At 32.7% G+C, this 15,253-nt stretch overlaps 1 protein-coding gene across 2 annotated transcripts; it reads right to left on the bottom strand.

Moving 5' to 3' along the window:
- Window positions 1-7,817: 7,817 nt before the first annotated feature.
- On the bottom strand, window positions 7,818-14,128 carry drm (drumstick). 2 transcript variants are annotated; one of them, XM_035091435.1, is made up of 3 exons: window positions 13,686-14,128; window positions 12,142-12,548; window positions 7,818-10,125 (listed from the first exon to the last, which is right to left on the bottom strand). In XM_035091435.1, the coding sequence occupies exons 2-3, from the start codon at window positions 12,369-12,371 to the stop codon at window positions 10,050-10,052; spliced, it is 306 nt and encodes a 101-aa protein (XP_034947326.1). In that variant the 5' UTR covers window positions 12,372-12,548; window positions 13,686-14,128; the 3' UTR covers window positions 7,818-10,049. The 2 variants fall into 2 exon arrangements, with proteins under 2 accessions (XP_034947326.1, XP_034947328.1); XM_035091437.1 differs by having other exon boundaries at window positions 7,818-10,668; window positions 13,686-14,122.
- Window positions 14,129-15,253: the final 1,125 nt, after the last annotated feature.

Raw genomic sequence — 15,253 nt, forward strand, 5'->3', positions numbered from 1 at the left:
AATTATAACAAAATTTTTCTCACAACCTATATGAATATTTGATGACTTGGAGTACACATCATCAGCGCTTATAATGATGATGATGATGGAGAACAAGCCGCAGGACAAGAGACTGACACCTGATTTGCTTGTAGCCGCCCCCTCGACACCTGGTTTGTCGTAGGTGTTCTACAACACTCCTACATTCTCCGATGACGAGACGCGATCACTAAGCTGATAAATAACCAAGCACTGCCTTTTCCACCTACAGAATTTCGGGCGTCACTGAAAGTCTAATGTCATGGACGTACTATTATTATTAAAGTTAATTCGACTGTTTAATTCTTATACGATTAACGATTCTGATCGAAGCCTTCACCCCAGCCAAAACATTATTGTACCAAATATACGTCAATTGGAATGAGCTAGACGTGCGCCTATCATTCATCATTGTCTATTGGACTTGACTTGAATGCTCGTGATGCGAATTTTTAAATCCTGATTAATCAAAAAACCATACAGTGTTGATCAAAAATATTATCAGACTATCAGTACTAGACTCAACTGTTGAATAATTTTACACCAGTACAATGCGAGTAATTTAGCAGAATCATTTTATGATCTGAATGGAAATTTAATTATTTTTTACACATGCTATTGTGACAGTTATTATATTAAAATAATTGACTTGGTGGTTTATATTACACATTCGGAGTGAGAAATAAAAATTAATGACATTTTATTTCTTGAATGTTTTATTTATTTATTTTTGCTATTAAATCATTTTTCAGAGTAGTTGACGGTATTAAACTGTTATTATAAAGGTTTTAATAGCTCATAACTAACGAAAAAAATGCAAATTGATAAAGAATTTTATTATATAGAGTACTTTGATTTTTGGAGTATTACATGACTTTTTGGAGTTATCCATCGGATTCCAAGGTAATTTAAGTTTCCTGTATAGAAAAATTTCTTTCCTCGACGTTCCCCTCATGACATGGAAATGTGCATAACTTCTATGCCAATGATGCTACGGGGTTGAACGAGGGCTTATTTGAAAGATCTCGACGAGAAGTAAAAAGTCAATATAATTAAAATCATAATTGTAGCATAATTCATGCGAAAATTGGAGTAAGTTCCGGTTTTACCCCATTTTAGGGGTGAAGGAATTAATTTTTCAAATGTTTGACCCGATTCCGCATTTCTACACATTAAGACGAAGAGAATGAGTGGTCGAACTTGAAAATCGGACAACTTTGATTTTTCGACCCCAAAAAATGGCAAGTGGTACCCCTTTCCATTTTTTTTGGCCAAAAAATAAAAGTTCTTCGATTTTCAAGTTTGACCACTCATTCTCTTCGTCTTGATGCGTAGAAATGCGGAATCGGGGCACCAGTCAAGAAAATTCACTTTAACACCCTTAAAAAGGGGTTACACTAAATACAAATTACAAATTATCATCCCCTTGACTTTAAACCTTTGTAACTCATGAACGGATGGTCCAATAATCGTTTTCAGGGATGTAACCCTTAAAAATTGTTATTAGATAACTTGTGTGAGAGTTATAGAGGTCCAAAGTCGAGTAAGGGTCAAGAAATTCTCTACCCTTTGCCTTTGGATCGTGATAACTTATAAAAAAATCATCAAACGATGATTTTTAAGGGTTATTTAGAAACTTCAGAATCTAAGCTAGAGATACATATCCATAAAATACGTTTCAAGAATTTATTTCACCCTAAAAATGGCCAAAATAGTTGGCAAACTCTCAAAAAAATGTGATTTTTTTTTATATTTTAGCGATTTTAAGGATGAAGGAAATTTTTTAAACGTTTTTCATGGATATGCATATTTAGCTTAGATTTTCAGGTTTCTAAAACGTCCCTGAAAACGATTATTGGACCATCCGTTCATGAGTTACAAAGGTTTAAAGTCAAGGGGATGATAATTCGTAATTTGTATTTAGTGTAACCCCTTTTTAAGGGTGTTAAAGTGAATTTTCTTGACTGGTGCCCCGATTCCGCATTTCTACGCATCAAGACGAAGAGAATGAGTGGTCAAACTTGAAAATCGAAGAACTTTTATTTTTTGGCCAAAAAAAATGGAAAGGGGTACCACTTGCCATTTTTTGGGGTCGAAAAATCAAAGTTGTCCGATTTTCAAGTTCGACCACTCATTCTCTTCGTCTTAATGTGTAGAAATGCGGAATCGGGTCAAACATTTGAAAAATTAATTCCTTCACCCCTAAAATGGGGTAAAACCGGAACTTACTCCAATTTTCGCATGAATTATGCTACAATTATGATTTTAATTATATTGACTTTTTACTTCTCGTCGAGATCTTTCAAATAAGCCCTCGTTCAACCCCGTAGCATCATTAGCATAGAAGTTATGGACTTTTATATGTCTTACTGTTTTTCACTTATATATCATAATTTCATTAAGTAATTCGTTCTTGCAATTATATTGATTTAGGGGGACAGTATAGTTTCCATAACTGTCAATTTTTATCAGTATATGAAAACTTCTATACATCAATGTTGAAAGAATTTTTTGCAAATGATGAAAAAATAATATTTTAGTTGGTATTACCAGAAGTATCTGTTGATACTGTTGTACAATTTGCAACAGACGTTTTTCCAGTTAACCATTAAAGCAAATTTTTGTGCTGTTGGGCAAGGTCGTTAGATAAACGTGAGAGTTAAGAAAAAAATACACACCCACTAAGCAGAGTATAGATCTTATAACTATGTATTAAGACTATTCAATTTTACCTTGTCGAATGCTTCCGGTGTTCTAGTGACCAGTAGGAAGAAAACTAACCGTGAAGGGATCGCGTGTTCGCGTGTGTCTAATCATAAAGGAACCTGCCGCCACAGAAATATCATTTTCGGAAGCTAGAAAATAAGCAGCTACTTAAGCGGTTAGTAGAACGTAAAGTATGTTACCTGAGGCTAAATATATATTTTTCATTACACAAGGAAGTTTTTTTTCTAGACAGAAACTGTAAACTAATTCGTAAAAAAATTAAATTGCGTCTAGACTTTTAGCAATTTTCGAATTACATATGCCTGAAAGGTTTTCACATCCTTGAATGGCCTAAAATATTTTTCATTTCAGAAATTTTTGTGATTTTGCCCTGGGTTGAATTTGCAAAGTGACTCCACTGTTCAAGTGCCAATAATTATGTGCTAAATAAATAAGAAAAGTAGTGAGTTATTACTTTTATTGATATTCTCACATTTTAGCAAATCAATTTTTAATATTAATTTACAATGAATACATTTTAAACTGCTTTTAAAAATATTTATTATGAATAAGTTTTATTTAGAGTAACTTGCATCAACGGACAATAAAAAAACACTTTTCTTTAATGAATTCATTAATATCTGTATCAGCAAAAGCTACTTTAAAACTTTATTTATTTGATGTCGAATCAATCAAGCTTTTAAATATTAATTTTACTAATAAGTCTTGAAGTTTTGCTGAAATAAAACTCCAAAAATGAACATCTAAAGATTTAATATTTTTAATTATTTATTAAAGGGTCTTTTTAAAAGCTCTAAAAGCAATTGAGAAATTTTAATTGACTTAAACAATACTTATTACAATCCAAGCCATAATGGTTGAGTTGTATAAAAAGTTTCAACAGTAAAGAATAATTTACTTTCATCATTTGAATGCAGTTATGTTGGACCATGATTAAAAAGAAAAAAAGATATTTTTAAAATTATATGCAATAATATTCCATAAAAATAAACTAATAATATGTTTATCAACCGTATTTACATTGAGCAGAAGCTGAAACTCTTCATATGAGTAATAAACATGCAAAGTTGAGGTGGAATATAACAGCAGAGATGGAGATTATTTGCAGCAGTTGATTTTCTTGCGTGAATATGTAGTGTATACAAGCATCTGAAGAGGGAGAATACTAATCAGATTTGCATAAGCGTGGAGCTCTCGAGCAACTCTCAGTAGCCGATCACGTAAGTGTGCCATGGCCGTGTTGGTTTTGCGACTCACGGCAAAGGTCGTAAGTGCAGGGTTAAATTAACATTTGACCTTTTAATATACCGGAAAAGTGGTTTTTCCAACCATTTAATATTTTTCTTTCTTCACATTCTCAACTCTCTAAATATACATTTTGATTACCATTCATAATTAATATCAATAAAATTCACAAGTTGTCAATATAATTTTTCAGTTCAGGCCACTTTTATTTCTTAAATAATCTATTCTTATTTGTAAGAAAATAATTATTTAGTCGTTATCTAAAGCAAAAAAGAAATAATGACTGCAATTTTCCTTATGACTATGTATACATCCCATATAAGTTCAATAAAAAGACTAGAATGTAATAAGGAGTATTTTCAGTATTAAAAGTCTAGAATATTCGCCTTGCTGAAGCCTTAAATGTCATCAGTGATAGTCTACCGGTATAAATAATTGTTATTATCAAAGTGGCAGTGGCTTTGGTGGTTCTGGTGTGAGTCAGAGATCGAGAGGAGGCGGCCAGTTGTCTTATAATTTATAGATTGGAGTGTATCATGAGAAAAAAAATGCTGGAAAAATGAATACATCACCAGGATAAGAAATAAATCCATATTTAACCAACAAATTATTATCCAATTTCATGAATATTTTTTTTTAATTAATACTTTGATTATTTTATAGGTAAACAACTTTGGTTCCATTCATGACCAGACACCTACTCATTCATTTCATGGAGTTGAAGACAGCAAACTCATGTTTTTCCCAAGATTTAACTGCCACTTTATTCTTAACTTATCCCTTTTTATTTATAAGAAATGAATCATAGTATTTCTGTCATCATATTGGATCCATTCTGGTCTTCATTCGTATCATGTTGAGCAAGTATTATTGTTTTATTTAATTTTATGATCAATAATGACTTTTGTCACTGGATAAATTGAAATAACTTTATCTGATTAATTTAGATTAAATGATTAAGAATTAATTTAAATCAGTTCTAATTGATTACCATGATCAGATCAATAAATTACCATCACCTAGATGTTGGTCCTTCAACAAAAAGTATCTAACAATTGAATAGAATATTTTCCATTTTAAAGTAAAAGATATTTCAGTTTAAAAAGCAATAAATTTTCTCTATTCATGTTCATTTTGAATATTTAATAAAAATTTATATATGTTTTTGTTTTGATCTTCCTGTCTCATATATTGTTGAATATGTCCTATCTATCTTTCACTGACCCCCCAGAAACGAATTTTTATGTCTGCTCTTGCTTCAGTAATTTTCTTCATTGACATCTCTAACCAAAAACCTAGTTAATAATAGATACTTGACAAATTATAAGAATTACCATAGATGACCAATTAATTTTGACCACAACAGTAAATAATTCTCTATCAATAATCTTGATAGTCATAAGAAAAGATTTCCCGGAAATGAAGATCGAATCCAAGGTGTCTAGATTCTTTGGGATGCTTGATGGGAACCTCAGCGCCTCTGTATTCACATATTATGGTAACAATTAGGTGAAAGGCGCTCCCACAAGTCTTCTGTGGTGTATTATAACAGATTAGAACTACTTCTAGTTCTGCGTGTTGAAGATTGAAAAGAGAGAGGTATATCCTATAAGAGAGTAAGAGGAAGAAGAAGAAGAAAAAGTATAAGAAGAAGAAAGAACGACTGGATCATTTAATATTATACCTACCGTGTGTCTAAGTGTTGTTGTATAGCAGTTACTACATCATGAGCCAGCAGCAGGCGCGGGTGAGACCAGCTAGAGAGCAAAACACACCTCGTGTTCGCCCAAGGCAGACTAATCTTCAGCTTTGATCCAACCATCATCAGCAGTAACCTTTAGGACACCTTTTCAATCCCACCTTTTGCTTGTTCTCCTGTTACTTTAACTATAAACATTTATGAGAAATGGATAAATTCATCGAGAGGGAAATTTGTCAAAAAAATCATTAATTTATATGTAGATTATACTTGATATTTATACTCTTTCAAAGATTTCATAAACAGATGTTATATAAAATTTTCCTTATATTTTTATCTAGCTTTTAACGCCAACTTATATTTTTATCTATAAAAGGATAAGAAAGATAAGTGATATGATGATCGATTATCTACAAATATGATTGATTAAATAATAATTATTTATTACAATTACTTATAATAAATATTCCTGTCTGTATCCTTGACGGCACAAGTAGCTTCAAGGATTTTCGATAAGAGAAATGGTTTTTTTTTTTATGTGACTACTGATAGATAAAAGACATTTCAGAATAATTTACAACGTGATTTGATTTCCAATCCTTTCAAGGATATAACAGTATTGTATAAAAATAAATAAATTTACGTCATGATTAAAACTATTATCTTATATTTACACACAAGTTGAACTTCTAATAAATATTTATTTATTTCATTTTAAATATTATATTGAAAAAAAAAGACACAACAAATGCTGCTTTAATTAATAAAAGATTTATCATTAATTCCAAGAATTTGATCAATCATATACTACTTTACATGATCAATTCCCACTTGCTAGTATGTTCCAGGTCTATTGATGATAAAAAAAGGTAATTTTCAAATGAATAATGGGGTTGAGTATGATGTCCTTCTTGACTTTTTATGCTAATATATGCAAATAGCACCATTAAATAATTAAGTAAATTAGATTGTCTTTACACAAAAGGTAAACTCTTCCGTAGTGAAAGTCAGTGGCAGTAGGATTATTAACACGGATTACTGTTGATTTTTATATTAGTCAGACATACTACAAGTGTGCTGACTATTGCATTTGAAGTTCACTAGATGCCCGCGGAGGTGAGAGTCCATGGGAAGCTTCTGCCCGCTACTTGAACAGCCCGCACGAGTTTCTATTCCTAGATGTAAACTTGGACGTGTATTCTTGACTTATATTAGCTTAGCAGTAACTAGCAATGTACGTAGGTGCATATAAACACATCACCTTCATCCATTAGATTTAGATATATGCAACAACGGTGACTCTCTGGGTGACTCTACGCGGATATGCCACTGCCGCTGCCGCCAACTTGTATCAGAGCTGGAAAAATTATTACCTTGCTTTTAGTACTCACCATTTGAGAATCGTGAGAGAGATGTACTTGTATATATGCTTCTTGAATAATATATGTCTATATATATAGATATGTACTTGAAACAAAATTTTTTTTCTCGCTTACTTATTGGCAATTTACACTCTTTCGATATATTCTCTGCTTAATGCATTTATGACTGGATTATAAATAATCAAGATTTTACGAGAAGTTCATAGCTTCTAGTCTTACCTACTTACGAACACCCACGTTGAGTAATAAAATAATCATAACCATCCATTCTTTTGGTCTTTGAAAATTATTCTCTTCAGATACAATGAAGTATTTTAAATTATTTATATGTTACTCTGAACAGAAAGCTATTAATGTAGTTTGTTACATAACATCTGAGCCCAGGTGAGTTTGATCCAATCCAAGTTACAGCTTCAATATCTTTTTGCTCCAAAAACTAAGAATCAAGTTATTTATTGATCCATGGATCAACGACTTCTCTTTTTAAATGTATTCCAAAGTGTAATAGATTATTAAAAAACTTAATGTTAAAATGAGAGTTGGATATGAATGAGTAATTAAAAATATTATCTTAAATAAAAATAATGGAGTGGAGAAGAAAAAAAAAATCCAAAAGTTAATTTACAACTGATGATTTATTTGCAAACCATTTTCACGGTTTATATGAATAATTATTAATGACAGAACAATTGTTTACAATTGATAATTGTACATATAATAATTATCATTTAAAAATATATTTATGATAAAAACATAAAAGCAGAATTGCACGACTTATGTATTATAAAAATTATAACAATTGTAATCTATAAGCTTGTTAACGCATTTATTTGATAATTTTTTTTTTCGGTCATTTTACTTCCAATAAAATATTTATATTTATAATAGTGAAAATGATTAGGAATTATTATTATACATATAAATTGTATCACTCCTAAGTACTAGGTACAAAGAGGGTGGGCATATAATACTCAGGCTTGTGAAAAAAATTAATTATAATTATAATAATTAATAAAATAAAAATATATGATTAAGTATTCTGTTTCAGAATGACTATCTATTTTGATAATATCTATATAATAATATAATTATTTTTATATTGTAATTCATCATATTATTTATACTTTAAACTTATTCTATAAATAATTAAAATAATTATTAAAACACATTATTATAAAGCTATTTACAAAGCACGACTGCAGTCTCATTTTTTTATCATTTTTTCTTCTCAGTTTATTCTGATCATATTTTACTGTTTATTATATTACTATGAGAAATATTTGATTTTATTATTCACTTTATTAATCATTTTATTATTATTTCATTCGCCAGTCCTTATACGACTTGTCAAGTAATAAATTTTCATTTTATGTACTGTTTATTGTTATTGAAAAATTATTGCTTTTATTACTATAATTCGATAGAATAATTTTAAAAAACGGCTGAAATGCTATCTCGATTAATCGAGTTGCTACAACCAAATATAATAATTTTGTTTTTTTTTTCTTTACAATTCCTTTAGTACATTTTTACATCTTACTGATTTTTCAATACATCAATATATTGAATATAGAAGACATAATTAATTTTTATTGTTATTTCTTTCAACATTTTTTGCTTCGATTTCAATAAAAAAAAACGAAAATCAATCACATTCACAAACAATACAACACGTCTGACCTCAAATTACTTTTTTCACTAGACCAAAATACATTAAAGATACCAAACATTCATTGTGTAGTTACCTTGAAATAATAATCAATAAATAATATAAAAGAAAAAAAGAATGTATAATATACAATAACCCTAAATTTTTGTCGACTTTTTGTTAAAATTCAATGTCATTAATAAATTTTTTTTTATAAATAAAAATATATGTACTTTACCAAACGACAATGACCAACATGGAACGGATCTCTCTTGTGTAAATTAAAATGCAATTAGTCATATATGCCATTCCAATCAATCGATTTCGATTGGAAGGGTACATAAATGTAGGCAGAAATTGAAGTGACAACGGACTTGCTGTTTACCCGCTGGAAACTGAACCGTAGGTCCCATATGCTGAGACCACCATGTTGAACATGGTGATTTTCAGAGCCCACCAAAGTCGCCTATTTAGAAATGATAGAAGAACTAAACGTCTTCTATTCATGAATTGACATTACAAAATGAAAATAATTTTTCTCACAAAAAAAAAAGAAATTCATGTAAAACCAGAATTAATCCAAATAAAATATCAATAAATACTAATAAATAAAACTGATAAATTACTATTGATTTGGATTTTGAAAGCTCAACCTAATTTTGAATGCACAATAAATAATAAAACATAATAGTTTTAATAATATATAAAATAATGAATCATAAAAATCAACTGATTAATTTATAACGATCTTACATTGATTGTAAGTCCTAGTAGATGATGCATAAGCCTCAATAACCAGTGTTGATGATTCGTAACTTAAGAGCGGGTTTGATGTCGCCTGAGGCCTGGGCGTGGTCCACAGTAGCCGTTCATTGCTACACTTTAGTAGCAGCCTCTTGTCTGCTGAACAGATAGTTATTACGTAGTCCAATTTAAGACATCTGCCTGAAGGAATCCGCGAGCAAGACTTGAATGTATCAAGTCCTGATGACATTGAGTTCATTATTGTCGTAGTAACTTGACATCTGGAGATATTTTATTATTCCAATGATATGTTGGTGTTTTCCGTGATCCTTGTCCTTAAATAGTCCTTTGTCAAGTTGCCAGGAGAGATTGAAATGTGAAAACTTACAGTCCAAAAATGGAAAAAATGTGTTTCGGAGGTGAGTGAGGTAATGTCGACTGGTTCTCTCGGTCTTCTGGTCCATCATTTAGTCACATAAAGTCTTTTATGTCGTAGGTTAGGTGTTTCAAAGGGTTAGGTGATGGTTTTTTGCTTGTAAAATATAGAATCTACAGATAGGAAATATTCGTTTCGGCCTTATGGCTTCTAATACCTAGAGTAGCCATTCGAATAGCCGTTTGAGTAGCCGTTGGAACCCTTGTAGGGAACGGAGTGTATGCTCCTGGAACAGATATTGACCGAAATTTGGGAATGAGGATCGACTATTGAGTGACAGTAAGATTACAAAAGGAAGAAGTTGTTTTTTTCCTCCTTTATTAAGTATAAGTGTTTTAGACCAATTTGGCCTATTCTTCCATGCATTCGCAACTTCTTTTGTGTTAGTAGATTTTAGTTTGAGTGCCTTAAAGGCTCGGGATAATAATAAAAAAGAGTACATGCTGGGTGACAGACAACAGACGGTCTCATTTCCTTGAAGTTTTTCACTTTTACTTTTGTCTTCTTTTGTTTAGCGTGGGACAGATTTGAAGCAGAATATTTTAGGGATATTCTTTTTGAAAAAAAAAAAATAAAATAAAAAATAACTAAGGATTTAAAAAAGGAGGAATATGAAAAAGGTGGCGATGGAAACGGAAAATCATTATGTATGTAAATGTTTTTTGTTTTGTCTATTTTTCATATTTTGTTTTCGCTTTAATTTTTTTTTGTTTTTGTTGTTGTGTAAAGGTGCAGGGGGTTCAGAGCTCCCGCTCACCGCCACCCACATCTACAACAGAACAGAAAACAAGACCACCGCCGTTACATATACAAGGTATCCATTAGTATACGCCGTAAATCGAAGATTTATTTTCCATCCCTTTAAATCCGCGTTCAATTTACGCCTTCATATTATTTTCTACACAACAACTAACTCTCTTGTCTCGTTCTGGCCACTTTCAGGTCATTATTTATTATTTATGGTTATCTATTCGGCATAAAAATTACTCTTACTCTTTTAAGAACCCACTTAACTTCAATATCACCCATTCAATTATATCACTAATATTATTATCAATAAAAATTTCATTTAAATTTTACAATAAAATTACTGTCTCTATTTAAATCATTATGAATAGCTTTAATTAAAAACTATAATTCCACGGTTTAATTCAATAATTTATATAAAAAACCATTTTATTTAAGAAAATATTACGTTTTTAAATTGACCATTAATTAAGTAAACAAAATGAGCAAGACAAAGTGTAAAAAAGTTCAATTTGAAATATATAATGATTGTGTTTTAAATGAAGTAATCAGTTTATGTTAATATTTAAAAATAATTGACAATAAATAATCAGTTATTATTAATTAATAATTCATGCTAATATCATTCCACGAGACTTAAAAATAATTCATAAATACTATTTGATCATTGCTAAATTAAAATTAGATTAATTTATTAATTGAAAATGTTCGAACTTTAAACTCCATAATTCAGTAAGTAAAATTTATTGAAACTCGAATAAATAAATTAATGAGTGACATGGATTTATAGACATTATTTATTTGTTCTTTAAAGCTTTGTTATGGCCGACGGATACCAAAAATATTGACATAATATACGATTGAATCAAAAATTAACCATCTATCCCAATCATTTTTCAATTTATTACTATTGCGATTTGCAGTTTTGTAAAAAATTCAAAGTCATCCGACCGGTTTTAGCTGCGCATCTTACAGCGCAATATACTGGATCTTATCAATTTTTTTTTTTCCATTAGTCATACATTTATCGCCCTTTTTCACGTGTAAACAAGAAAAATTAATAAAAATAATCACACATAACCCGCATAAACACAATTGAATCAAATTGTCAGTTCATTTGTAGCCGATAACAGACTCGTAAATATTTTATTACCGGATATTACGGAGTCTAAAGTTCAATTTGACCTGAATGTCACCAAATAGATCCAACGGGTCTTAAAATAAATATTTTTCTACATCAAACACTAGTTTTTTTGTTTATTTATGAAGAACCGAAAGTCATGATAAAATAACGACGGAACAAATGTGTTACTGAAATGAACGCACAAAAGATTGTATTATAATATTTGGAATAACCTTTTTCAAGTGGGTAAATAATAATTTATTTAGATAACATGAAAAGTGCGTTAATCTCAAACACATTTGTTCCATATGAAATTGGTCAAAAGTGCACTGAAGCCATATCACAAAGAAGAAAATGAAAAAAAAAGAGTACCTGTGTTGTTTAAGGTTGTCTTGGCGTTTGAAGGACTTTCCGCAGACCTCGCAGGTGAAGGTCACATCGTCCTTATGACTACGCTCGTGTATCATGAGGTTGTAGGGTTTAGTGAAGCGCCGCTGGCAGTACTTGCAGACGAACTCGACGGTGCACTTGGCGCGCATCTTCTGCCGGCGGCCGAACTCCCTGCCGTGCCCCTCTGTCTCCATCGGCATTATCGCGAACATCCTTATAAATTCCCACCGCTCCTTCGCGCTCGAGACTGACTATACTTCTCCTCGATTGCCCGGGGTATCTCCCTCTCTCCAACAACGAACAGAGCACCTTCTCTCTTCTCCTCCCTTACTGAGTCCGAGTGATCTCACTCTCAACTCCAACTTCAAGGATCCGCAACAATTGGCTACCTGAGAAAACAAACCAAAAGATGAAGATCAATTGATGGTGTTAAAGATTCTTGTCAATTTGATATATTTATTTTAAACATAAAAAACACCATCAAAAAGACATGAAGAATTTTCTACGTAGTAGCTAACAGTGATCATTTTTGCCAGATTAGATTGCCGAAATTCTTTCGATGGGTCACCAATAAAAGTCTCTAGAGAATTCCGACAGACATCCAAGTGGATACATATATCCAAAGACCCACGAGACCCAAAGATGTACTGAAACACCTTTCCTATCAGATTGGAAGCTGGAATTTTGACTGGTGACATTTTCATCGGCGGCTTTTCAAACACTACTACTGATGGTCTACAGCCATCAGATGAAACAGTAAAACAAGAAATCATCTTTCAAATACACGAGTCTAAAATTAAGTGACACATTCTTTAACTTTAAATTAATCATAAATCAACAATTAAAAAACTCAATACTTTTCATTGATACCACTCGCGGTATTTCGTTTCATTTAGCTAGGAGTTGAATAAATAGAAGAAGATGAATAAATAAAAATATAAAGCTCTCGAGTCTTTTTGGTTAACAATCTCAAGACGTTGAGATTCTAATTGGGCAACTGTGTTACGCATGCTACTGTTGAGATTTCTTCTCCCTACTTCTTGTTCTTTTCACCAACGGAGTGCGTGCATCCGCTGGAGCGGATAAGAAGGGAGAGAAAGCAAGCGTGAGCACTCTTATAGCCAACCAAAGAACAGCTACTGTGCACCGCCCTACGCTAAAACCGAGCTACCGGTTTTAGACGGCTGGCTACCAAAGAGACCAACCGCCGTAGCCGCGGGAACCACACCTTCCCCACCTTGACACGTGAGTTGATTATGATGCCGAAAGGGCCTAATATAAATATACCTTGATAGTAATGTATAACATGACATGAGATGATGATAAAGAATTTATGACCGAAAACCCTTTTTAAATATTCATTTGTTATCAATTTTATTATATCCATGAAAAGATCACTGATCATTAAGATATTCAATTAAATCATTTCAACTTACATTTAATGATCAATGATGATTGATAGAAATGAACAAAAATGAATTGAATGAAAATAAAAATGAAATATTTGAGTAAAAATGATAACTCACCTTGGTAATAATTAATTGGAGTAATGAAAATATAATATCCGAAGTGTATTTTTGATAGAACTTGGTCGAATATTATTCACAATTAAATAAAGACTGTTGTAAGTATTAAGAAGAAAAGAACGTTAAAATATCAAAGCGGCTCTTCACAGGTCTGGTCTGGACCGTTTGGGTGCGCGGAGTAGACTGAACCTTCGACCAGGTCTGACGGGTCCGGTTGCTGCTGCTCTTCTGGCTTCCACGCAGCTTGGTACTTGGTAGCCCGAATATAGTAGACACCCGAAGACAGTAGACAGTTCCCGCGGTGTAATGCAGCACCGAAGCTCCTCTTGACTTCCTCGTCCTAAGAAAAGAAGTGAAGGAGAAGAAGGAGAAAGGGAGGAAGGAGGGACCAGGTGAACCTCCCTACCGAACTCGAGCGACTCCTTGGTGCCTTTCTCTCGTTTTCAGTTTTCTTATTCTGTCTGTCCTCCCTCACTAAACAGAGACACCAAATGGTGCTGGTGGTAGTGTTGGTGTGAAGGAAGTAGTAGCGCTTTTTTATCCTAACTCAGGGTCCTCGAATAGCAGCGCTTACTCACAAATCCATCTAGACGCAGCTTCTTGGTGCTCCCAAGCGGGGGCTCATCCAGAGGCCCCCACTGTAACCTTCTGAGCCCTTAGGTCCCGCCTCCTGTCACACAAGTCAAGCAGCATCCCTCACCCTCTTCTCTCTTCTTGATGTTTAATACATCACCATCACAAGAGGGTTCTCCTATCCCCTAACACGGGGGCGGTAACGTAAATAGACGTTACGGTGATATTCGTTAAGTAGCAATATACGCATAAGGAGAATAAAAAAAGCTATTTCTTCTAATTTTAGATGATGTCATTATTACCTGGAAAAAAGTGGTAAATGTTACACAGTGGTGATATGATTTTCGAAAAAGAAATAGTTAGTGAAATTTGAAGTCGAAAAAGCATTTGCAGACATGTAGTCTTCTCATGAGTCACTTTGTGATCGTTGTGTAGGAGTCGCTTCTTTGAATGAGAGAGTAAGGTAGATATCGCTGTGGTCGACGGATTATTATTATAAAGCAAGAGGAAAAGAGAAAGGCGAGGAGAGTGTAGAAGACGTGCGGAGGCCGTCAAGCAATGAGTTGCCGCAAGGGTTCCCAAGGCACGTGGGAAATGCACAGTAGTCCTACAGCGATTCCCCCACTATTATGTCCACGAGAAGAGTTGACTAAACTCCCCGGCAGCAGCTCAGCATCCAAAGGAATCAGATCAACTTGTTAGAGGTGGAAGCCACGCCCAGACATCGCGCACTGTTGGTTTCATTGGTGGAGTTGATCATTCGCTATCACCTCCTACATATCTAGAAGGAGAAGCCAACTTTGAAGAGGTGGTAGGTGATCACGTGGACCACGCTTTTGTGACTTGGACAAACTGTTGCGTTGATCCTATGGGGTGGAAAAGTAACATGCATGCATACATGCCTGAATCACGATGATACTATGACAATTCTCATGATGAAGATGATGATAATGATATTGGTGATGATGATGATGGTTTTGTGATGAAGCAGGATC

Source organism: Chelonus insularis, unplaced genomic scaffold, assembly GCF_013357705.1.
Source record: "Chelonus insularis isolate UGA/USDA-ARS -01 unplaced genomic scaffold, ASM1335770v1 contig_88_pilon, whole genome shotgun sequence".
Classification (NCBI taxonomy): domain Eukaryota; kingdom Metazoa; phylum Arthropoda; class Insecta; order Hymenoptera; family Braconidae; genus Chelonus; species Chelonus insularis.